The sequence below is a fragment of the Panthera pardus genome, unplaced genomic scaffold, assembly GCF_024362965.1.
Source record: "Panthera pardus isolate Hobbes unplaced genomic scaffold, ASM2436296v1 HiC_scaffold_13, whole genome shotgun sequence".
NCBI lineage: Eukaryota > Metazoa > Chordata > Mammalia > Carnivora > Felidae > Panthera > Panthera pardus.
In genome coordinates, this window is record NW_026526688.1 from 202,606,554 (window position 1) to 202,632,424 (window position 25,871).

The 25,871-nt window shown below is 51.0% G+C and overlaps 1 protein-coding gene across 1 annotated transcript in view; it reads right to left on the reverse strand.

Annotated features, from left to right (window-relative positions):
* The window catches only part of HTT (huntingtin), a 147,581-nt gene that overhangs the window by 58,004 nt on the left and 63,706 nt on the right, over nucleotides 1-25,871 (reverse strand). Inside the window, exons 26-40 of the mRNA XM_019453826.2 lie at nucleotides 25,094-25,296; nucleotides 22,621-22,747; nucleotides 21,108-21,235; nucleotides 18,264-18,374; nucleotides 15,416-15,493; nucleotides 14,705-14,928; nucleotides 13,656-13,734; nucleotides 13,371-13,532; nucleotides 12,426-12,481; nucleotides 10,556-10,704; nucleotides 8,065-8,201; nucleotides 6,434-6,550; nucleotides 2,715-2,837; nucleotides 2,188-2,423; nucleotides 947-1,089 (exon numbers count right to left, since the gene is read on the reverse strand). Coding sequence (XP_019309371.2) covers nucleotides 947-1,089; nucleotides 2,188-2,423; nucleotides 2,715-2,837; nucleotides 6,434-6,550; nucleotides 8,065-8,201; nucleotides 10,556-10,704; nucleotides 12,426-12,481; nucleotides 13,371-13,532; nucleotides 13,656-13,734; nucleotides 14,705-14,928; nucleotides 15,416-15,493; nucleotides 18,264-18,374; nucleotides 21,108-21,235; nucleotides 22,621-22,747; nucleotides 25,094-25,296 — 2,073 coding nt within the window. The remainder of the gene's footprint in view (nucleotides 1-946; nucleotides 1,090-2,187; nucleotides 2,424-2,714; nucleotides 2,838-6,433; nucleotides 6,551-8,064; nucleotides 8,202-10,555; nucleotides 10,705-12,425; nucleotides 12,482-13,370; nucleotides 13,533-13,655; nucleotides 13,735-14,704; nucleotides 14,929-15,415; nucleotides 15,494-18,263; nucleotides 18,375-21,107; nucleotides 21,236-22,620; nucleotides 22,748-25,093; nucleotides 25,297-25,871) is intronic.

Consider the following 25,871-nt stretch of genomic DNA (forward strand, 5'->3'; position numbering starts at 1 on the left):
TCAATTCTTTGGGTGCAAACTCAACTGAGCGGTGCCAGCAGGAATAAAGTTGCTTCCTGAAGGAAAAAAAAAGCCTCACTGTCACGACTCTGTGAGAATCCTGCTACAGTTGGGCCAACTTTAGACATGACTATATAACCCCAACAATGTGAGAGGAGATTAGTGACCCTTCCATCCCTCCACCTCGTCCTTCCACTCCCAAATTAAGTTAGTTTCCCTTTTATTTTTCTCAGAAATAAAAACATTTTCATTCTGTTCTGAAACTACAGTTAAGTAAGTTTTCAATGTTTTACTCATACATTGACTATAAAACTGAAAACTGAGGAAACCAATTTGACAATAAATTTCATATTAAAAAAAAAAAAAACCTGAAAACTGAAACAGCATTTATATTATGATTGATTACGTGAATATAGCTCCCAACAAAGCCAAGAAACCTAAAAGGATGACATTTCTTTTTATAGGTCCTTGGTCATGTTACTTATGTTTCCTAGACATTACAATTGCCTCTTGTTTTTCCTGCTAAGAGAAGAAAGAGATGGCGGTACCCCGTAACTCGAGTGTTCCAGCTTCCCACTCATTCAATCTAAATCAAGGCATTCTTCGTGAAAACACCCATTTTCTCTTGGAGCATGCCGACTGTCCTACTATGGATCGGCTGCTTCCTCTGCAAACTGCATGGCTGTCATCTTGTGACTTCTCTCTTGGGGTCATTGTCCTTTTTACTTCACAATCGTATGTAAAGGTACAAAAAGATCTCAGGCCTCCAAATTTTTAAAAGAGGAGGAAGCCCTCTGGTTTGTTTTTTTCAACAACCAAACACCTTCCAGTGCACAGTGAGCAGGGCAGAACTTGTACCGGGCAGCCAAGTTCCTGCCCCCGAGAGTGTCCGGCGCAGGACAGGGACCGCACAGATGCCCTGCGAAAGTCGGTCTGAGGCACCTACCAGACTTGAAGATGTGGATGAGACACATCAGCAGAGTGCCCAGTTCTTGGCAGTAGAAAGTATGTTGCTGTTCACTCATTTCCACTTTGAGCTGCTTTGTAACAATATCCTCCAAAAGAATGCCAACTAGTTGTAGTAGAAATCTGCAAAGAAAGGGGAAAATGTGATGGTGAATTAGGTGACTGTTACAGAGCACTTCTGTGACATCCAGTAGACACAGGGGGGAGTAAAGACAGAAGTGAAGTGAACAAAGTGTAACATTTAATACCATCCCTTTGGATTAAGTCACCTTCCCTCTCTGCACATCACCTTCCTCATTTATGAGATGGCAGTACACATATACAACTTCAGGACTGTTAGGATAAAATGACATGCAGTGTTTCTTTAAAGCTTTGCAAACCAGAAAGTATCACAGAAATAGAAGCCGGCAACCTGCTGTAGCAATTTAACGTTTCATCCATTTTAGCCACCTGCTTAAACGTAGCAGAGGGAGCCACAGGCCACCTGGTTGAACTTGCAACCAAGAGGGTGTCGAGCAGGTTTACTGGATTTACCTCCACAAACGCACCGGCATCTCCGCCGACGACCAGTGAAGGGGCAGCTAAATGGATGTTACGAGGACCTGCCTCGAAGGAGCACGTCAGCACAAACCACGCTCACTGGACATCTTGCCAGCTCTACCTTACTGAGCACCCGCAATCCAGAAAAAGTGGACACATGCTTATCTAGATAACATGCGTTACTGGCCCTGACTCGTGATCACTGCCCTCAAGGAGGTTCCAAATAATCTGTGAGGGTAGACACGATGCCACAAGTACAACAAGGGGAGTACGTGGGACGGTCACGCTGCCAGGAAGGAGGATTTTATGACTGTGTTTAGAATGGCCAACACACACGAGAATAAAAAGGAGACTGACTTTTAGTGGGTCTTCTTAGCTTTTTAAATTCTCTTCAGGCCACACCCACCCTCACTGCCAGCACAGGGGGCAGGCGGGCCCTCAGTGCCCACCGCCATGGTGAGCCACAGTGTGGTCTTTAACGAGGACACGAGACGGGATGGGACCGAGACGCGGGAGAGACATGGACCCAGGGCCACAGATGAGGCACAAGGGCCAGAGCAAGCACACCCACACAGACCTCTTTACCCCACTCGCAGCGCTGAAGTGAGACCAGGAGTGACCGAAGACTCATGGATGGGCCGTAGGCCGCGGGCTGGTTAAAGGCACAGACACAGAGCATACCTTGAAAACGTTTCTTCCGGCAAGCTCTTCATTTGTCTCCCTTCATTGTGTTCTTCTGGTGTCGAAGTACTGTCCCCCTCTCTTAGCCTATTAATTATTGGACAGGAGATTAAATATGGAGAGAAAGAGAGCTCCTGAATACGAGAAAGAACAATGTCTTCAGTTGACTGGGAAATGAGAACCCTCAAAATGGCTAGGATTCCTGATATCCACAGCTGAACAGTGCTCACAGGTGCCTAAAAGAAAGAAAATAAGTTATAAAGGAAAAAGAAAATTACATTTTTCCTAATTGCCAGTTTCATGAATGAAAATCACCCCTGTTTACCATTCTATCAATAAAGCTAACAAATTATCATTAGCTCAAAAGTGCGGTCCCAGATAAGAGCATCAACACCATCTGGGAACCTGTTTAAAATGCAAATTCTTAGCCCCGCCACGGCCCCACAGGGCCCGCAGGCAGCTGACGAACCACCGTGCCACACGGTGACGAATGAATCTAAGACGCCGTCACGACGCAGGCTACTCACCATTGTGTCTGGAGTGACGAACATACTCCGTAAAAGCATGTCCACGGGACGGAGGGAGGAAGGGGCCAGAATCTCAAATAAAGTATTTAACACGCCAAGGGCTTCGTGAGAATCAATGTGCATCTGTTGCAATCAAACATCACAAAAGTTTTCCCGTAAGCCAACAAAAATGTTAACATTTCTACTTCAAGTTAGGTACCTCAAGGTCAAATGCCCTTACCACCCCTGCACTTACATACGTCCTCACGTTAGACGTGAAGCAAGCAAACAGCTTTTAGAACACTGCAGCTGCTGAAGTTTTTTCACAAGGGCAACCTTTTCATTTAGGTCTTTATTACATAAACAACGTACATTTTCTGTAAACATTCAAAGATTTAAAAGTATGGAAAAGCCGGCTGGAACTGCACCACCACTCTGGGACAATCCCCGCCCGCGTTCTGGGACGAGTCTCCAGTGCGGCTCTCTGTGCACACGTCATTTAGCTCTCTTTCCTTCTTTGCTTTACCTGCACCTCATCCCTACTTGGCCAGCTGTAACGACCTTTAACAAGCTGGTGTACAGTTAACTTTTGAACAACACAGGGGTCAAACGCACCCACCCCCAACACTGTTGAAAATTCGTGTGTTAACTTCCGACTCCCCCAAAACTTAACTACTAACAGCCTGCTGCTGACCAGAAGGCTGGCCAATAACAAAAACAGTTGAGTGGCACGTGCTGTATACACGTATTACATGTGGTATTCTCACAATACAGTAAGATAAGACAAAATGTTATTAAGAAAACCACAAGGAAGACGAAACACATCTACAGTATTGTCCTGTATTCAGAGAAACACATCCGCGTGGAAGTGGACCTGTGCAGCTCAAATCCGTGCTGTCCAGGGGTCAACTGTACGTACTTCTCTTTAACTTTCCCCATGTTCCTACGATCACGTATCCACACACACCTAGAGATCTTTAAGTGGTTTTGAAAAATCATGTTATAAATGTCTCGGCTTTTTTCCCTTAAAATCGTAACGGAAAACTCCCGAGGCAACAGGTTTTAAAATCTAACATTTTTAACGGATGCAAAATATTCCAAGCTAAGGTTCTACCAAAACGTGTTCAACCGCTGCCTTCCTAATGCTCATCACGAAGAGCGTGTCCAGACCCAGTAAACATGGCTGCAGACACGCGCTGTTCTCACATGCCCCCCCCCTCCCCCCCCAGGTAAAGAGACCATCCTGAGAGCTTCTGCAACCCCCATTCCTTCCACCAGGCCTGCACCTGCCGCCAGCTCCTTCTCTTCTGGGTCCTCGGGAGGAGTGCGCCGGGCCCACACCAGGCGACCCCGGTGTGCCCTGTGAGGGGCACTCCCCCTCCGCTTTCACCCCCAGTGAGGCCCAGGCCCAGGCCCTGACCCCTCCTTCCGCCTCTGGCTGCCACCCCACATCTATTCCTTCTCAGCCTCTTCCCCGTGCCTCTCCACCTACACCCCTGAGCCACGCTTCTGCGCCCTCCACCCCCGCCAACTGCTCCCCAGTGGCTTCCAGCCTGCCAAATGCAGGGTCAGCTCCCAGCTCATTTGCTGGGCCTATGAGCAGCCCAAAGCTGACCCCTCTCTTCTCCACAAAATGCCTTCCTTCCTTGGTTTTAACAACGCCACCCCCCCACCCTGCCCACGCTTCCTTCCCCACCTCCTCCACGGACTCGTCCTCACCTCTCTGGCCCCTAAGCTCAGAGCTTGGCCTTCTCCTCCCCATCTGCACGGGTCCCATGGTGATCTCTTCCCCTCCCGACGTTCACCTCCTGGCCAGTTCCGTCTGGACAGCTGCAGACTCGGACGCCCAAATGCCTACCTCAGCCTCCCCCGGTGCCTCCTGGGTATGCCGACTGCACACACCCAGACCAGGATCTCCTCTCCTCCTCACCTCCCCGACGTGCCTCCCTCCTCACATCGACACAGAAGCCGCAAAGCTTACTGCTTCTGCTTGTACCCTGTGTCCAGCAGGTGGCTACTGCTCGCCACGCCATTCGCCCTCCTGGGGCACGCCACCTCCGTGCCTTAGGCGGGTCCCCCTGCTCTGCCCTCACACCCGCCCTGAGGCTGCCTCAGCTCTCAAATGACACCAGGCCACTCGTTTGTACCAAACCCTCTACAGGCCTCCCCAAGCCCCCCACGCTGGCCGGAGAGGCCCACCCAACCCCCAGACCCTTGCTGCCTTCCCTGCTCCGCACGAACACTCTGTTCCACCCGTATGGTCTCTCCACGTTCTTTGAACCTACTGGGCAGGCTCCCACCTCAGGGTCTTCACTGATGATGAGCCTAAAAAGCTCTAACCCGGTCAAGTTTATACAAACTTAGCAACGCAGCCCCGCCCTGACACACCCACCTCTCCTCCGCTTTCCCTACAGTCCCTGCCGTCATCTGGTTTTACGCATGACTAATCTACTTCCTGATGTCTGTCACCTCCATCTCCAGCCAATAAAACTGTCACTCCAAGAGGGCAGGCTTTTCACGGCGCGGCTCACGTCTGGCTCACGTCTACGTCTGCCGCGGGGACCGAGGGATGCCCTGCACGACTTCCCCAGGGAAGGTGCACCTGTGCTCGGCCACCAGGCGGGCGCTCGGCAGTGTCTCACGGACGTGCTCGCATGCAGTTCCATGGTGGACGTTTACCAGGCGTCCCACCTTCAACCTCCACCTTCCTTAGATCGTGCACATGGCGAGTAAGAGACCAGAAGAAAGTTTCTGGAGTGCTATTCTAAAAATATAGATCCACAGGCATGGAATCCAGGACCACGTTAAAACACCCAATTCATTAAAACTGCCATCAGTCAGTGCCATCGGAAGCCAAGACTCCCTCCCTCTGACTGGCCTCAGCATGCCAGGATGACAGGCCCACTAGGAAACGAGAACGGGGCCAAAGCTCTGAAGACCGTAACTCCTGCCACAGCGTGTCTACACATCTGCACCAACCGCCAGGAGCCAGGAACACCGCACGTTACCCGGACTACCTGCTTCCCTGGCGGAGATAGTCAAGGTGAACAAACAGGTGTCTGCTGACTGCATCCAGAGTGCTGAAGACCAGAGCTCTGCTGACAGCCGCCGTCTCCTGGAGGGCGTCGGCACACTCCCCTGCCGCCCCCGGAGGCACCCCAGCACCCCGCTTACAAAGGGCGCAGGGCATCCCGCCCTCTGATGCCTGGTGGCAGCCATGGCTCAGAAGCTGTGCGACGGGCGGCCTCCATCCTGTACAGCACAGCCAGATCATCTTTCCACTTCCATCGTGGAAATAACTGACCGCATCGTTTGATCACAGAAATTCTGCTTAAACGATGGACCACTGCTAAACTCTTTTATGAGCGATAAGGAAAACCAAACACTTGAAGGTCAGTGAGTAGAATGAGGGAGGCAGCACCACCGGACAGGAAAGGACGCGGCTCTGGGCGGCTCTGGAGTCAGACCGGCACAGCCCCAGCCCTGGGCACGCTCCAGCTGTGCACCCCTGGGCGGGCTAGATAACAGCTCTGAGCCTCAGGCTCCACTCTTGTGAAGCAGGAGACAAAGGCAACCGGAGGTGGTCACTGAGAATAGAGGAAAATCCCTGCCCTGAGACCGGCACTGATAAGGATCGCAAGCCGAACGCGTTTTGATTCAATGAAATGCCAGTCACCAGCGCTGCCACTTACAAACATGTCACAATGACTCCACAGCAATGACGCGGACGGGGCACAAACCTGCTGCTTGGCCAACATCGGGAGGATGACGTCGGCGATCTGCCGGGACAGCCGCTTCCACTTGTCCTCGCTCTCCTTGTGGCATTGCTGCAGGACCAGGATGAACATCTCCAGCACCTGCAGGGTGCAGGCGGGTCAGACTCCAGGGTGCAAAGACACGTGAGGCCCAGGGAAGGCCTGCTGCCCCCGACGCGGCCCTGGCCCGGGGACACACGACACGAGGGACACCGAAAGAAAGCGCAAGGGGCACAGCTCAGCTGCATGCTCGTTGGAGTCACCCACCATCGTGGTACTCCTGTGCTTCTACGGAACTTACAAGACTTCACCACCAGAGAAAAGGCACAAAAAGAGAATAAAATTTATATAAACTTTTGGAGAAACACAAACACAGCCTTGATTAAGCTTTTCTACAGATGCCTCGTGACTTTTGTGTCCGTTAATTTCAACTTGGTGCTCTTTAGAAAGGGAATCTCCTACCAAGTAGTACTTGCCTTCAGAAGAGTTATCCACATCATAACTGGTCGAGCACCAGTTCTGAGCAGAGACACCTAAAAGCCTGTTTTTGTAAATACAGTTTTATCGGCACACAGCCGCACACTTCATGACCGCACCGGCTGGGACATCGTCCACAGCAGCTGAAGTGAGGTGTTTCAGTCTACAACACTGAAAATACCTGTCACCTGCTTGTTTACAGAAAACGCCTGTCACCCTGGTCTACACAAGCGCCATGAAGAGAGATGCGCCCACTGAGGCCCACTCTCCATAGAGCCGGCCCCGACCGCCCCTCCACAGCTGCCTCTCCACTCAAGGGGCCTGGCAGCCCTTCTCCCCCAAGAGGGGAGTGTGCACTCCGTGTGGACCCTCCTCAGCAAGGCTACCCGACCCTCTGTCCTCTCAAAAGGCGGAAAAGCTCCCCGAGCACGTGTGGCTGACGGGCCACTCTCTAGGCCTCCCTCCAACCCATCGTGCTTGGTGCTTTACATCGTAATCACGGGATTTCAGTCAACATTACAAAGAGTCACCGAGATGAGAATGCACGGAAGAAAGTGCTTCCGTGAGAGAAGCTTATGACTTTCAGATTCAAAGACCAATAGCCTGACAAAAATTCTGAAGGCCAGGCAAGCTAAGAGCGGGGTCACGGGAGAGGCCAGACCTCTGCACTCAGGCCGCCCCGAACGGCCTGAAATTCCTGCTCCACCTTAAGGAAAACTAAACCACAACCAGCACAGAGGAAAAGACCCTGGCCTTACCTACATCGACATGTGGTAAAGAGATGTACAAATAAAGTCTTCATATTATTTCAGATGCGATATTTTTAAAATCATTTTTTAGAATTCTATCATTTCGGTCAATGTCAGGTAACTGATTCTTGGTCATTTTGGAAAACAGGGTTTCCAACACATTTACTCCCTCGAATGACCCCGTGACTGTCAGCCAGGTGGCAGATGACCTCCCCGAGTGGCTGTACGGCTTTGAATACCAAGTCCCAGCAAGCCTACCCCTCTCTGGCATCTCCCCAGCCCCAGAGCCCAGGGTGGCACGAAGGAACACCCACTGATTGGCGGACAGTGGGCCACAGGACATTTCCTGCTGCGTCTGCGGTGCCAGTGAGTGCCCCACGCCCCCCTTACCTGATGGTACTGGATGAGTCTCAGCAGCATGGACACCACCACTTCTTTCTGGGTTTCAAGCTCTTTTCCTGCATCGGCTTTATTGGCTCCTCTCAGTACGAACAGGTCATGGACTATCGGCTGTAGAGCCGGTATGGCTGCGGGCACAAACAGGCAGGCTCAGGAGGCATCACGTGACGTTTACACCTGCAGACAGAGCTTGACGCCTCCAAAACGTGCCCAAAACACAAGAAAACCCTAGGGGGCCTGGGTGGCTCAGTCAGTTAAGCATCTGACTTCGGCTCGGGTCGGGATCTCATGATTCACGGGTTCGAGCCCCACGTCAAGCTTTGTGCCGACGGCTCGGAGCCTGGAGCCCGCTTCGGATTCTGTGTCTCCCCCTCTCTCTGCCCCTCCCCTGCTTGTGCTCTGTCTCCTTCTCTCTCAAAAATAAATAAAACATTAATAACTTTTTTCAATTCAATAAATAAAGAAAACCCTAATCCATACGTGGCTTACGATAAAGGATAAATCCAGCTTATCAACGAGTGCTATGAATTATCAGTATACCATCATGGAGGCCATAGCTCTTCCTTGAACACTTACTGATGATTTTGTGAAATCTTAAAAAAAATACACCTAGGCTTTCCGTGATGTAACATCAGATCTGACAAAAAGAATCACAAATTCAAAAGTCAAATTCAAACTAAAATCTTCAAACTAACTCAAATATCAACATCCTATTCTAATGCTTCATCTACCTAAAGATTTACCTGAAAAGATGACTGTGTTTTTCAGCAAAAAATATTTATATAGTATCAGATTTCTATGCTATTTTAAGTAATAAACTCACTATCAGTAGATAAAGCCCTTCCCCCCAGTCGTGTCTTATAGAAAACAGCAAAGTAGATTCCTTAGTCTATCACCACTACATGAACAACTTTCTCCGAAATGCCTTTCATTGGGAAGGGGGTGGCCCGATCCCGTCACCATTGTCACTGCAAGGCACTGCCTGCCAATGCCACACACACAAAGGCACGCCCACCCCCAGGGCCACATACACACGGCACATGCAACCCAGTGCCACACACACACAGCATGGTTACTGACTTTTCTACAGATGACCAGCTTTCCAGACAAAATACTAGGGTTTGGTTGCCCACTGATTGTCCGTCCAAAGACTCTCTAATCTAGGAAGCCTTAGTCATCCCTCTATTTGGCATTTGCACCAGGAACCCCAATTCCCAAAGCGGACAAGTGTGAACTTTTGCTGAGGTGTGAATCTCGGCCCTCGCAAGGCCACTGCAAAAGTGACTCCAGCGACTATGGAAATCAGATGGCATGGAGTCCCTGCCCGTCAACAAATCACCTGCTTTACCGCAAGCGCACGGAACAGGGAACACAGAGAACGCTGCATGCCACAGCGCCCTTCTCACATCTGGGCTCTGCAGAGGTCCTAGGACATACCCCTGCCAAAGTTCAAAAGTCTACTGATTCCTGACAACGGAGCCAGGGAGGAGTCAACAGGAAAATGCTGCAAGATCAGTTTAAAAAAATTCAAAGAGGGGACCCCTGGGTGGCTCAGTGGGTCAAGCGCCCGACTTTGGCTCAGGTCATGATGTTGCGATTCTTGGGTTTGAGCTCCACGTCCGGCTCTGTGCTGACAGCTCGGAGCGTGGAGCCTGCTTCGGATTCTGTGTCTCCCTCTCTCTCTGCCCTCCCCTGCTCACACTCCGTCCGTCCCTCCCTCCCTCTCTCTCTCAAAAATAAACATTAAAAAAATAATAATAATAAAAAGTTAAGAGAAGGTTTGCAGTTTATTCTTTTTTCAAAAAAAATTTTAAATGTTTATTTTTGAGAGAGAGAAAACAGAGCACAAGCAGGGGAGGAGCAGAGAAAGAGGGAGACACAGACTCCGAAGCAGGCTCCAGGCTCCGAGCTGTCAGCAGAGCCCAATGTGGCACTTGAACTCACAAACCGTGAGATCATGACCTGAGCCGAAGTCAGACACAACTGACTGAGCTACCCAGGCGCCCCAAGTTTATTCTTAAAACCACAGCCTCACTGCCCAGGTGAAGGAGGCTGCTTGAGCCGCTGACCATCTTCTGTGGTCCTCACTCGCCTCTACAGGACAACCAGGCAGAACGGAAGGTCCTGCTCCAAGGCCAAGCCACTCCCTCCAGCACCGGGGTCCTCACAGAAGTTGGATTTCTCGGGTTTTTGTGTTTCACGTAGTTAGACAAGAGCATCTATGTCAGACTCTATCTGTGCCTTAGATCGCCCTACTGTTTCCTGTATTCTTAGGTCAGGAGGTCACAAGCTCCTGACAGTAGGTCTGCTCTCTCCCTTCTGCGGCATCTCTAAGCAGCGTGCACACGCACACACGCGCGCGCACTGCACCCACACGCACACACAGAGCAGCAGTGGACACAGCCAGAAGCTGGAGTGATGAAGACTAGCACCGTCGAGCACATCAGTACTGAAGGTCACCGTGAAAGGGCTGTCCCGTTACCATGTGTCACAGCCTTCCTCCCGCTGGCCATGATGCCGTCACAGAGCTGAATGATTTTAGGGATTCCAATGATCTGTTTTGAATGATAGCGCTCGTAAGACAGTAATACCAGGAAGAAAAAGATGTTTGGAATAATTGCCTCTGATTCCCTAGAAACAAAAACATCCGTTTAGATGCTTCCTTTTAAAATTATGACACATAATCAACATAAACATGAAATTACTCATGATTCCAAGTTGAGAGAGAGCAAAAGAGAAAGGGAGAGAGCCAGGGGAAGGAGGGAAGCAAGTGGTGAGAGTGAGGGAGAAGGGAGAGGGAGGTGCAGAAAATTCGGAAAGAGGAGGGGAGAAGAGGAGGAAGAGTGAGGGGAAGGAGAAGGGAGAGGAGAGAGGAGGAGGGAAAACGGGGGGGGGGGGAGTATGAGGAGAGGAAGAGGAAGCATGAGAGACAGAGGGGGAGGGACGGAGGGGAGAATGAGGAGAGAGGAGGAAAGAAAAGGGGGAAGGGGAAGGGAGAGGAGGGGGAGAGTGACGGGGGGAGGGGAGAGAAAGAGGGAAGAAGGGGAAAGGGGGAGGAGAGGATGAGGAAAGAGGAGGGGAGAAGGGGGATGGATGAGGAGAGAGGTGGGGGGAGAGAGGAGGGAAGGAAAGTGGGGAGGGGAGGATGAGGAGAGAGGAGGGGGGAGAGAAGAGGGAAGAAAGGGGGGAGAAGAGAGGGAAGAAGGGGGGAGGGGAGGATGAGGACAGACGCTGGGGGCGCGGCAAGGCGGGCCAGCTCCCACAGGGTGTGCTGGGGGTGGGCGGCTGGCGGTGGGCAGAGCTAAGTGAGAGCGCTGCAGAGCACCCAACAGCACTGGACGCCCAGAGGTACAACGTTCTTACTTCTCCTCCTGCCCCTTCTCATTTCAGTTGAAGAAACTGAGACTCAAAGGAGACAAAGCAACTTGTCTCAAATCATGCAGTCAAGATGTCGCATAACTGGAGTAAGAAAGTACCGGGTCTCCAGACCCAAGGGATGCTGAGAACGCATCCTTCTTCTCCGTGCGTCCCTATCTACTAAGGACAGGTGAGCCCCGAACCACGCAGGTTATAGAACGCGGGGTTTCTATAAACACAGGACAATACCACAAACGTACGTTAGCTTCCTCGTGGTTTTCTTAACAACGTTCTCTTTTCTCTGGCTCGCTGGATTGTCAGAATACACAGAACGCTCAGAACACGTGGTAAGCGAGTATTTACATGATCAGCAAGGCTTCTGGTCACCAGTAGGCTCTTGGCAGTCAGCTTTGTGAGAGTCACAGGTTGAACGGGATTTCTGAGGGCGCAGGGCCGGCCCCCACAACCCACGTTGTTCAAGGGTCACCTGCAGTTCGGAGACCGAACGATTCTAACGCGTGGTCGTTACACTCACGCAGCCGTAAGTGCCGTAGGAGAAAGTAGCGCACCTTACGGTCCGGCAAGGAAGAGCCGCAAGTCACCTAAGTCAAGTGTGTAATCATCGCCTCTGCTGAAGACCGGCGGGTCTAAAATGTGTTTTCTCTCAGAAGTTTGAAACAATTAGTGCTCCGGCACACGAGATTTGGTTTAGCGCCCCGCTACCACAATTAAATGTTTTGAGATGTGACATGAAAACTGACACCTGTAATTCCCAGGTGCAGAACAAGATTTGCCAAACAAATCTTGAGATACTCGCTCCTTAATTTTTAAGAGAAACAAGAACACACAGCGTGTTGATCAGAGTTCGGCTTAAAAAAAAAAATATTTGGCAAACACGCTTCACAATCCTTTAAAGTAAACGTTCATCTTAACGATCTAAAATTCTATATAACTGTCACGAGGACAAGAAATCTAAAAGAACGAAAAGCTGTTACCTGAACTGGCCTACTTCAATGTATTCGAACTGCTTCAGCACAAATCCGATGAACACCTACAGAGGAAAATAAAAATTTCACATCAATAATTAAAATGTGCAAACTAGGTTACTTTTCTTCCTACTTAGTTGTGTAAATTTTTAACAAGTTCCCGACAGCAGACAAACGTGTTTGTATACAAGAACTCGGAGGTATTCTGTGAGACGGCATAGCTCAGGACACTTCCAGAAATCCCGTAAGTACATTTACTGAACCAGGGGGTGAGAGCTCTGGAGAAACAGGAAACGCCGAGCAGCACAGAAAAGGCCTATCCGGCGACTCGCCGGTTCCGGTTCACACACACTGAGCGGCACAGATGGCCCGAGACTGGCTTAGTAATGAGGTGCCCGCGTGGGTCCACCTTCTCCCCGCACACCCCAACGTTCGAAGGGGCGGATGCTGAGGGCTGCTGACAGGGAAGGGGACCCCGAGGGCGCAGCAGCACTCCAGGACTGGACTAGGGCCAGTTTGGCATCCAACTCTGTTCGAAGCACGAGTTCCTCTTGGAAGATGTGAACTAACTTTACTTTGCTCGAAAGCAAATGTCATAATTGATGGCGTGTTTAAAGCAAGTCTCTGGATTTTGCAAAAATGCCCCCCAAACAACAAATCTTCATTGTACCTTACAATTTAAATTCACTCGTCTTGGGGTGGGGAGGGTGAGTGGGCAGGAAGGCCCCTGACGCACGCACACAGGCTGATAACCTGGACACAGCCTCACACAGGCAGGAGTGCGTGCTCCGTGCGCCCAGGCCCTGGACACTGGCGCGTGAAACAGGTAAGGAGCGGCAACTAGTGTGCAAATAGCAAACCGCACGTTTCTTAAAGGTAGATTTCAGCGTCTGCTACAGGTAATTTTTATTAAATTACGACAGGTATGGCAGATGAAAGTTAAAGGTGACAAACCTGATCTGAATCCAGAAGACAGTAATTGACCCGTAACTGAACCAGCTGTGCCAGCAAATCTAAGACCTGCCTCTGTAGCTGCACAGACGTTGTGGTTGTGTACTGCTTTAAAGCTTTTATAACCAGAGGCTCGAACAAACGAATGTGATTATGAATAGCGTTCTATGAAAAAAAAAAAAAAAAAAGAAAAGAAAGAAAGAACAAACTGAGTTAGACTTCAACCAAAACCTTCAAGCAGCCAAGCTGGAAAGTGCTGAGCACCGAAGCCTGCCGCCTCTCACTCACCTTATCTGCGCGGTTCTTAGTGGTGCTGGTGAGGTTCGTCTTCAACTGGGTAGACACTTTCTGAAGCACGTCGAACCACCTGCAGGTGGAAAAAAGTGAGCAAAGAACAGCCGTAAGTCTTCTCCCGTGTCCTCAGCCACACTCCAGGCCAAACCAATTCACGTCCACAAAATCAGAACACGTCCAAGTCAGAAAGCACCGAGGCGGCCACGCCACGCGGCCGCACCCACTCCTAACAGACAGCAGGCCGCGCTGAGATCGCAGGGGCTGCCAGCCAGTCCTGTCACTGGTAGCAGGCACTCAGACAGAGCGCTGCCTGCCCCAGGAAGCTCAGTGCCACGCCACCCAGGCTGCCGTGAGGCCACAAAGGTGACGCTCACTTGAAAGACTCAGTGACCCAGAAGATCTCACTTGATTCTCTTGGGAAAAAGTTTCTTTAAACATTCACATCAATCACACCCTTTTCAAGAAACACGTATGAAATTAGATGACAGTAACACACACACGGTTCCTCGCTTCTTTGTTTATATCAAACAAGGGCATTCTCCTCAGTTCCCGACTAGTGTGTTAACTCTAGCTGCTTTAGCACTACATCTATAAAAGGAGAAACAAGGAATTCTCTTGTTCGCGGCACGGAGCAATTCTCTTGCTACACAGAGTAGCAACTCAAATATCTGCTAATAGTTACGGTTATTTAAGCAACAACGACCGCATTCCAGGCACCAAAAATACAACCATAAATTTAACTGAAGAGAGACTTGTAGCGGCAAGGTTATGAAACCCAAAGTACTATCATACGAGATTCCTCTATGCCCTTCAAGTACACTTACACGCTAACACTTTTGTGCCACGTGGAAGCCGTTCTTTCCCCCTAGCACAGACCCGGGAGATGCCGCCCACGCGGCACCTACAGGAAAAGGGGGTCTGTGGGCACCGGAAGAGCAGCCGGCTCTCGGCTTTTGCAAACGATTCACCGCCAGCTCTTCTGTGCTCGTACCCGGAACGCCTCCCCGACGCCACCGCCCCGGCCAGCACAGGCGCAAGGTTACCCTGAGGCGTCGTGGTCCTGCTCTGCCTGCACCATGTTCCTCAGGCTGGCGTCGGCTAAGGCCTGGGTGAAGTGGGTGTAGGGAGCCATGAAGCAGTAGTGGTACAAGCCCGGCCTCACGCTGGAGGAGCCCAGACGCTGCGCTCGGCCCTGGGACTTGCTGGGGTTGGAAGACAAGCCATCAAACTGGGAGGCCAAGTTTGTCCCAAAGAGAGTCTTCAGCAACTAAAGGGGAAGAAGTGAAGCCATCAGCATGAGGCTCAGCGCGGCGCGAACACACGCGAGTCTCCCAGGGGGCCGTGCCAAACCCAGCTGAAAGCAACGGGCTGTGTTAGCAAAGCTCCAGACTGACATCCTGGAGGACGATCGCCATCGGCACCACGCGAGACTGCTGTCGCGAAGGGCGATGTGAGCCGGTAAGTCAGAACCCCAGGAGCCTCGCCCCCCTCCGCGATTCTGTTGGACCCAGCGTTCCAAGCAAAAGCCTGGACAGACGCCACGATGGCAGCGTGTAGCCAGAGTCCGGCTGCAGGGGCCAGACCCAGAGGGGCGGGACGAGGAGCCCTGTGCCCGATATCGGGGCGGGCCAACACGTGACCCGTGGGGCTGCCGGCCGTGCCACCGGCACCGCCTTCTAAAGGACGAGCGGCATCCTGTCCCCGTGCCCAGGGCGTGGGGCTTAGAAGATGAGCCCAGGAAATGACATTTTTACCTGCTGAACACAAACAGTTGCCATCATCGGTTCTCGACTGAAACAGGATTTCAGGTAGCCTAGGATCTCCTCGACACACTGTGGGAAGAAGAAGCAGGAACACACGCAAGTCGGTGACTCCGGGCGGCCTCCCATGGTGGCGAGCCACAGCTGACCCAGAGGAAGCTGGCGATCCGCCAGCGTGAACGGAGCTCGGCAGGAAGCACGACAAACCTGAGCCGCTCCCTCCAGCCTCTCCTGCAGGCGCCACCGCCACTCCCTCGCTCGCTCACTCGCCTGCTCGGGGACGCTCACCAGCTATCTACTGGCCGCTCTGCCCCCAGCCCTGTGGTCAGGGAAGGAGTTCAGAGTGTGCAGGAGCCGCAAGCCCCACGGACGTCCAGCTGCACGGAGCACACGGGCACCCTGTGGGATTTACTACCCAGGGTCCCACAGCGTCTACGGCAATCCGCAAAACGACCGCCCGCACAAACTACTTTCACCGCATCGAGAATAAGATGCGAGGCACCCCGTGTCCTCTTGGGGCACCGAGAAGGACGAAGACACGAACTCTCAGGACGCCGCCAGAGCAGGCGCTCGGCGTCAGCGGCACGGCGCCCGGGCGCCTGTCTGGTCGCCAGCCACCGCTTCCTTCAGCAGGGCTGCCGTTGACACCGACCCGACGGAAGAGGCCTCTCGCCTCGCTTGTTTGCCACAATTCTCCGTGCCAAAGAGCAACAGACTTCTGTTGGTTTCAAATACTAGGGGCCCGTGTATACATTTTCAATATTCTGACTTATTCAAATTAGACTCTAAGCATTGAAGTTTGCATCCTACGGGGTGAGTTTGTTACGTGTTGCTTTTTGGTTTTGCCAGCCCATAGCTGGTATCCGGTAAATGTGAACACAGAGAATTACAACTAGAGCCTTCCAGATCAGGGCCTGGGGAAAGCCAAGGCCGGAGCTAAAGCGGGCCTCTCCCACCCAACAGCACAACAGATAAACTCAGAACAACACGGAAGCCGAGGGGCACAAAACCATCTTTATCCATAAGGACCACGGTGAGAGGGCGAGAGGCCATCCTGTCCCACATACAAGGATCTTCAGAAATGGAAGTTACTACACACATTTTTTTTTTAACATTTTTTTTTTTTTTAACATTTATTTTTGAGACAGAGAGAGACAGAGCATGAACGGGGGAGGGGCAGAGAGAGGGAGACACAGAATCCGAAACAGGCTCCAGGCTGTCAGCACAGAGCCCAACATGGGGCTCGAACTCACGGACCGCAAGATCGTGACCTGAGCCAAAGTTGGCCGCTCAACCAACTGAGCCACCCAGGCGCCCCACTACACACATTTTTAAATATATCTTTATGTACATATATATATGTATATGTACGTGTATACACACACACACACACACACACACGCACACACACGTACGTATATATATAAAACTATATTCCCATTCTCAGGAATACACAGATCACGTAACGTCAACCTTCATTAGATTGTGACCTGTTAATTCTTTACCTTCACATATCAGGATAAATGTAACCTTCGATCAATTCACTGACCGCAACTGAAAAACAACTACTGCTGTATGTGTGTGGCAGTCAAAATAAAAAGGTAAAAAGAGAAAAGGAACCACACTCCCCAAAGATGAAAATCTACAAAAACAATAAACCGCAAAGTCATCTTAATTCCCTTCAATAGGAAAATTTTATTATTTTAAAAATCCCAGTTAGATGGTTTTCATTTCAGCGTATCGAACAAATTTAAAATGCATCATATTCCCTATCTTGCTGCAATGCATTATCCACACACAGCCCACAGGCCCTAAGGACCTGATGGCCTGAGAGAAGAAAAGCAACAGATCGCCATGCTGACAGGGCCACACGGGGAGAGCGTACCGCGCCCTGGGCGGGACGGCCCGCTGGTCTCACGGAGAAGGTGGCAGCAGTGAAAAAAACTCTGCCAAGTTTCACTCAGAGGGGACAATAACCGAGCACCAGTAAGAACAGGACACTATCCAGCCATCAAAACAAGTGCACACACTATACACAGACCTGGGAAAGAGCCCAAGAAGCACCTGGAGACAAGACAATGCACATACTGTGATGACAAAAACTAGGTAACTTCCACACGTCAAGAAAAAGACAAAAACACATGAACTTCCTGAGCGCGCCTCATGTTTAGGACACACGTTTGAAGGGGGAGCTCCCTGTGACCGACTCCGAAACGCGTGAGAACCAGGGCACCCGGGAGCCGGCAGGGGACACACCCGGGAAAGCGACCGCAGTGAAATGTGACCTACAGGCCCGGGATGCGGACACACGAGATGGGCGTTCACCTCACACGTCCTTAAAATCTGTCCCTGTGTCTGAGCGCCCCCTTGTAGGACGAGGGGGAGGGGATACCGGACTTGGAGCCAAAGCCCAGGAGTTTCAGCCACAGCTCTGCTGTCCCACGGCATCAGAGGAGCCAGCCACGCAGCCTTCATGTCCGTTTTTGCCCTTCCTGCTTGCAAAGGGCAGATAAGAAAGCAAAGGGACTGCCACCACGGTTTAAACCCACCAACACTGGGTGTTGTATGGAAACCAATTTGACGATAAATTTCATATTTAAAAAAAAAACAAAAACAAACACCAATATTCTAGAATGAACTGGGTCGAGGCTAACACACAGAAAAACCCTGAAAATGGGACGGAAGTGGGACACCCCCAACGTAAGGCTGACACAAGAATCAGAGGCAGGAGCCATGACGCAGCAGCCGGGGGCCGCGGAAGCTTCTCCCCAAGCTGCTCCCGCCTTCCGAACGCACCCAGATTCCCCAGCTACAGCTCGAGGGGAAGAAACGAGACACAAACCTTCCCGATGTCCTGCAGGGTTGCCAATTCTAGGATCTGAGAGAGCACATCCAAGGCAGAACGCAGAAAGCCCCCAAACTTTTCAGCACTGTTCTGAAGGTCCAAGGTAACCTTGGGAAGCGGAGGGAAAGAACACAGGGTTACTGGCACTGTCCTGTTCCGTCACCTGCAACAAAGACACGTGCTGTCCACGCGGTGAGAGCGTCCGGCTGGGCTGCTCTAACACCCGCGATCTGGGGGGTTTCTGTTTGCTCATTTGCTTTCAGTGCTGGGAAAACGCCCTGGAAAGGAACCGCATAAAACTGTAACCTTTCAAAGGCATCTTCCAGCTTATAGTGATGCTGCTGAAAGAAACAATTTCTGACCTTCTATTACAAGAAAAAAAATTTAGTGTCCATTTCAACCAGTATCTGATAAGCACCATGTCAAAACCTATAAAATACAAGTTGTGTTCCACGTATGTTCGTATCCCCCGGGAATCATGATCAAATCCAGAAACCACCCTTCGGTCTGGCTCTAGCAAAATATTAAATTCATCTTAAGAAGGATTAAATTATAATTCGAAAGGGCCCAGCTGAATTAAATGATGCAGCAACTCCCCTATTTAACAGGCTGAGAATGAGCCAGGTCCAAGGATATGAAGGGCGAAGGGGAGGGATCAACTATAAAAATAAAAACTGGCAAAAACCACGCAAAGCACTACAACAGAGAATGGAGTCTGCTCCGTGAAATCAAACCCAGCCAGCCGTGATGACAGAGGAAGCACTTCCTGGGCCGAGGGGCAGGACGGCAGGGGAGACGCACACAGAAGATGAAAACCTTGATGCTCTTGTGTCACCGTGAGGTGGTTTCCAGCAGGCAGAGGAAGGGCGAGTGGGGACACAGGGACAGGTGACTTCATGGGGCCACATCCCACAGGGACAGGAGGGTAGGGGCTCACCTCCAGCAGGCACGACAGAACGAGGGGGCGAGGGGCATGCGCATGGGAAGGCCTATCTTGACAAAGAACAGAGGTCGCAGGTGAGAAGCAGGGCCACGGGGCTCTGAGGGGGGCGGACAACGAGGGCCAGGGTGGGAGTACAGCCAGAACAGAGGGAATAGAGAAGTAATGAAGGAGGTGGAGGGGCAGTGTGACGGATGTCACATGTGCCAGGCACTCCAAACACACCGATCCAGGCAGGCATCCGGGACACCGGGGGCCACAATGCACGGGGTACAGCGTGGAGCCCAGGATGTCCCGGAGGGGAAATGATAAAGAGGGAGCCGACACTGGGATCATCAAGAGGGCCCCAGGACTCAGGACAGGAGTCGAGAACAGGCAGAAAAGAAACACCTCTGTGCGGTATTTCCCACGTGCCCTCTGCTATGTGGGTGGTTGACATGAGAAACACTGGCTAAAAAAGAGCCTCTGAATCTTCTGTAAAATGTGGTCAAATACTCTGATCTTTGAAAGGTATTGATATCCTTCAGAAAAAAAGCCAGGTAAAGTTCATAAATCATTTTCAAACAAACAAACAAACAAACAAACAAACAGACAAACAAAAACCCTGAGAAATATCTGTATCAATAACAAAAGATAATGACCATCTGGGGACATCAAGAAATGTGCAACATCTGTGTGAAGTAATCTTCAAAAATTCTTTTTCAAATTCTTTAAATTTCAGGTACATCTGAGGCATATACAAGAAGTTTTCAATAAACAAAAAAGCATCCCACACTCCGGACAGGTGGACTTAACATCTAAGATACCAGTTCTCCCCAAATTAATCTATAAATTAACATGATCCCAATGGAAATACTCTCAGGATTCTTTAGAACTAGATTAGTTTATTCTAGTGTTCACATGCAAAAATGAGTAAGAAAAGAACATCCAGAAAAAATTCTGAAGGAGAATGGGGGGGACTGACCACCTCAAAAAATACACCGAGCAGCTACACAATCAGCACGTGTGCTGCTAAAAGATGAAAAGATAGACAGATGGATGTAACAAAACAGTAGAAATACAGAACTATGAGAATTTAGTAACTGATAAAGGTCATATTTCAGATCAGTTAGTGCATGAAAACTGGATTATTTGGGAGACAGTGCCAGGGAAACTGGGCAGGCAGCTAACCAATGAAAAGCCCTATGAGAAATCGTGGTAGATTTTTCCTTAACCATCTCAGTGTGAGAAGGCCCGAGGTACGAAACATACCCGTGCAGAAGAGTTAACAGAACAGACAGAAACCGGTCGGTAAGGTGGGCCCTTGGTGGTGTCCATGCACTTGACCAGTCGAAGGTCCCCCACGCTGATAGAAAACCTTCCCTGATAGGGCTGGTTCCCTGAGCCTGGACTCTGGGAAGGAATCCCACGTTTTACGTCACACACCTGCCTCTGCGAGGCTGAGGTTTCAGTTCGTGCCAGGCAGAGGAAGCCTCCGCTGCTTGGGGGACAAAGCTGCTCTGTGGCCCTCAATGGACAGAGAGAACACGGGAAGCCTGTGCACGGATCCCTGCAGACTCCACGCTGTGGTAGAAGTCCCAGCTGTGAGGACGACTACACGCCAGTCCCAGAGTCTTGCCAGAAAATCTTTGAAGGTCGGGGGTGGCCTTGGGAGGCGCAGACACAGCCCCGGTAACCCACAGAGAGACCGCGACTCCAGCAGAAACCTTACGTTTGGATATGATGAAAGCTACCATAAACAAAGCTGAAGACAAAACTTGAAAAAACCGTCACAGAGCACACCCCACGCTATCTTGTACGTATGTGTATGTACACACACAAGCTGCGACTCTTAACAAACACATCCACGATCTATTAGAAATGAGCAAATGCATATTTTTTACAAAAGGAGCGGTCAGTACCTTATAGTTAGCGTGAGTAGCTTTCAGGACATCGTGCAATTTGAGGTATGAAGGAAGGTGGTAGAAACTCCCCAGTGATGAGGACTTATTTGCTGTAACAGGCCCTGAGGCGTCGGATTGTCGAGAGGCTGTAAGACACACCACACAAAATAAACTTTTAGATCAAAAGTAAATACTTGCCACGTTTAAAAGAAGTTACTAGCGATAATGGCTTTTAAAGGTATTCTAGTAGAATAAAATTCAAATTCTTCCTCTTTTTGATTAACTAGAAGTAACAAAAAATTGACTGATAAACATAAGTAGAATCCAGGCAGTCCCCAGAAAATAAAACAAGACCAAAAGGAAAACAGCGGTGTAAGGCTACTGTCTGTTGTTACGGTCTCGCTGCCAGTTTGCAAATCAGAGGAACGACTAGTTCAGTGACCTCTGGCCAATCACACAACTGCCAGGAGCCTGAGGCTCCCTGAGGCTCCCAGCGCACAAGGGCGCTGAGCCCTGGCCGGTGCAGGTCAGGGGCCCTGGAAGCAACCAACGTGCTTAAACGCTGTAAAGAGCATACGTATTGTCATGAAATGGACAATGAAATATTAAGATGCCAAGCACTATATGGAAACTATACTACTCGAGTTTGAAAGATCTTCAACTTGGAGCCCTTAGTTGATTTAATCCACCAGAAAGAGTATCGGCGACATACTGGTAACTCTACATTTGTAAAGTTCTGAAGCTTTTAAAGCTGGCAAATCCTCCTGCGTCCTATAGTGAATCCCTAGAAAAGAGCAGCTTTTAAAAAGCCTTCCCGTAAACACTCTGTAAGCAAATCGACTAGGAGACCACAACTGTGCAGGCACCGTGAGGCAGTGTGCGGACAGGTTTGATGGGAGCGGGACAGGACGGGTCGCCCTGGCTCCCCAGCCCACAGCGGCTGCCTGGTCGGTGGAAACCGCAAGGTTCCACCGAAACCGTGGCCCCTTCTGTCCTGAGACCGTCCCGGGTCTAGAAGCTGCTCCGCGATCTGAGCTTTTGGGTCCCGTTCACTCACATGACTGAACCCTATGCAGTGCGCCCAAATGTAAACCTGCCACTTCCAACTGGAGAGGGCCTCGCATGTCAGAACCAAGTATTTCATCCGCTAGCTCTGCTCCCAGCCGTCTACGCCGCCTCCCCGACTCAAACTCGGGTCTCTTCCACTCTCTTCTGCAGGGAGAAGTGGGATGGGGAGGACAGCAGGCAGGGCTCCTTGCTAGGGGCCCGATGCCCGCAGACCTCTGTGGCCACACACTGGCAAGTGACCCTAAGAGGCACTCAAGACCAGAACACGGTCTGGACACAGTCAGGGATATTTATGATATTCCACATCTGAACCCACCCTGAGGAAACTCTTCCTCCGGCTCCACTGCCATGTAGTTTACTTCCAAAAAATGCCAAGTTGTCACATTAGCTTCGGCACGAACATAAGCACAGTCCTGGCTTTGGATGACACACACCATGTCCCCTGCCCGCTAACGCTTCATACCTGGACTGGCTTCGCTGCCTTTCTTGGGGCTCAAGGGCGCAGAGGCCTGCTCTCCCGGCTCTTTCTCCTTTCCCTTCCGGCGGATCGGACTTAGAGAAGGAGGGTTCGTTAGGGACGGCAGGGCTGCCTGCAACAAAAACCAGAGTCTGTGAAGGAAGTAGAACCAGCACGCAAACTGAAACTCGCAGATGTGGTTTCCCATTCCCAGAGCAGAGCAAGCAACCCAGGCAATCTGGTTTTTCTCGGAATCCTCATTTATGGAGCTCACACGCGGTACGTGTACCAGCTACACTAACCCACACAACCACCACACGTGGCGGGGATTGACCCAGAACTTCTTCACAGGTGGACCGTGAATGGGGTCAGGCGGGGCCCACCCATCACCTCCAGTGGCAACCAGCGCACTCCGTGGGAGCCAGGACAGGAAAAAGGGTACGAAGCAACGTTCTGAACCCATTTTCAAATGATGAAACGAGCTCAGAGGTGAAGGAACGTATTCAACGTCAAGGCTAATGAGCAGCAGAGCTAGGGGTCCACTGGACAGAGACAGAACTGCAGGAGACACATAGTGGGCACTGGGCCTCAGCTCTGCTTCTCTCCCCACAACGTCAGGGAAGCGGACGGAGTGTGGCAAAAGCTGCCATCAGGAGCGCAGACCGACGAGACATGGACCACACAGTCCCTTCCCATGACGTGTCCGCCGCGGGCAGGTCCACAGAAACAGCGAGTAGGTGGTGGCTGCCTGGAGCTGGGGGGGCACGAGAGGTTGGGGGTGAGAGCTAAAGGTATGTATCGTGTTCCTTTCTGGACTCTACACTGGTGGTGGTGATGGCCCAGTGGCTCTGGGCGTACTAAAACAACCCAAATCCTACACTGTAAGCAGAAGGATTGTATGGCATACGAATTATGCTGGAGTTGCAGGGTGTATTCATTAACATGTGGTCTCAACAAGAAGAAAAAGAAGAAAAAGAAGAAAAGAGGCTATAGCAGTACTCCATCAGGTCACCAGTTTGCACCAGAATAGTGGCAGTAAACACACAGAGAAGTGTGTATGTACGTGTGCACCTATACGGGTATGTGTGCATTTGTGTGTGTGTACATGTACGTGCATGTGTGCACATGTATACGGGTTTTTGTAAGATATTCAGTAGGGAAAACACAGGACTTGATGAAACAAGGAGCTATGATGACCGCCACGTTTGCAGCTGACAAAGCACAAAGTGAGGGGAGCACGGCGGGCACGGGCAGGGGCGAGGCTCAGCAGCTCAGATCCAGAGCACACCTGAGGTCTGCGAGCCATCCAAGGAGATGCATGGCGCGTCCCTGGACTGACACCCCAAAGACACACCTGGGGTCTCTGACGTTTAAATACCAACGGTAAGAGCAGGACTGACCACCTTGAGCTGCCCCGTCCCGTAAAGGAGCCATTATCTACACGTGGCCATTTAATGACAAACAAAATTAGAAGTTCAGTTCCTCAGTTGCGCTAGCCACTTTTCAAGTGATCAGTCACCACGTGTGGTTGGTGGCTACTGTCATGGCTGGCCTAGACATCAATGTTCCCACCATTACAGAGAGTTGTACTGGACAGAACTGGCCCAGGAAATATCAAGAGAGGCCAACCTAGGACAGAGCCTGGAGATCATCAGTGGTGGGCAGAGAGGTGAAACCAGGAGAGGGCCCGGCGAGCAGACTGGTTGGAGAAAAACAAGAGACAAAACCCGGAGACCAGCAGGAATGACTGTTTCAGGACCTGCGTGGCGGTACCGAGTGATACACAGGAGAAGACAGGACCCGAGAGGTACCCACGAGACCCAAGGACCAATCTTGGCAGGGAGAGTTGCCATGGAGAGTGGTGGCCGAAAGCCGACCCCCTGAAGTTTGGGGAATCGATGGCTGCAGCCACAGGAAGCCCTAAGGTGTTAAGTGGGGAGACGGCACTCTTCAGAAAGGTTCGTACTGATGAGGAGACCAAGCGGCAGTCGAAGCAGAATGTGAAGTTAGAGGAGTTTTTTCAAGATGGAAGCAACCTGAGATAGAGGACACAGGAGTGTGCGAATAATCGGATATAATTATAAGTGAGCTCATCTACCTTATTCACTGTGCAATTTACCACTTGGGAAGCTGATTTGATAGAACTACACTTCACAGAAGAGCGATCTGCCAACATTCCAGGAGACAGCAGATGAGTTAGCTACCTAATAAGCCAGCAACTTCCTTATGAGCTTTCTTGGCTAATGCTGAAAGCCAAGAATAAAGATAGCTTTCCCCTCAGAGACGACAGTAACCGATGACGGTACCAAAAGAGCTATAAATTGGTTGACATATTATGGCGTTAAATCCAATGTCACCATATGAGCGGTTTTGTTCATTTCAAGTAAAAAAGAGTATGGAAGGGACAGATGAGTCACGAAGGCATGTCTGACACCCACGACGTCACCCTGTGCTAAACGGCGGCCGAGTCCAAAGTTACCTTTATTGCCGGTCCAGGAGCCACATCGTCCAGCACGTGTGCGCAGATATTAATCACCTTCAGCAGGTGGGAGAAGAGCTGCTCCACCATGGGCACCAGGGTCCGGTCACCCAGAGCCGGCCAGACCTCTTCCTGCTTGGCGGCTGCTGGGTTGGCCTCTTCCTCAGAGGTCCACGAACTTCTCAGAGACCTGGGGGCACTGGCTGTGATGCGGCACAACGTGGGGGAAAGGAATGAGTAGGCAAGTCATTTAGACCCATCCACTCTGACTCTGCTGGACATCTCCAGCCGGTGGACCTTCCTAACATCACCACAGTACGTACGCCCAGTCAGGACGTGCCAATCACCCCAGGCGCCCCGGATCTTTTCAACCCCAATCGAACCGGGGGCCGAGGCCTGCTGATCCTGCCCCCTGCGTCCTCTTCCAGCCAGCCCACCACCATTTATCCCGTTCAGACTCTCTCACCTCGACTACGATGTGAGCCTCCTAAGCGGGTTTCCCTACCTTCTCCTCCAAGCCACACTGAAGCCGCTGAGGGACCGGACCGTGCAAATGCACCAGCCCCACTGCCAGCCCCTCCATGAGGCTCTGCCATGACGTCGCACAGCAAATAGGACGTCATACTTAAGGAGCACTTAGCGAGGCAGCCCACCTGTCAAGTTCAGTGGCCTTCCTTCCTTACATCCTCCCTGTCAGTCCTCATCTCACCTAACATCCCAAACTGCTTGCAGTCCTCACATGTCACAAATTTTTTTGTGTCTCTATGCCTTCAAATAG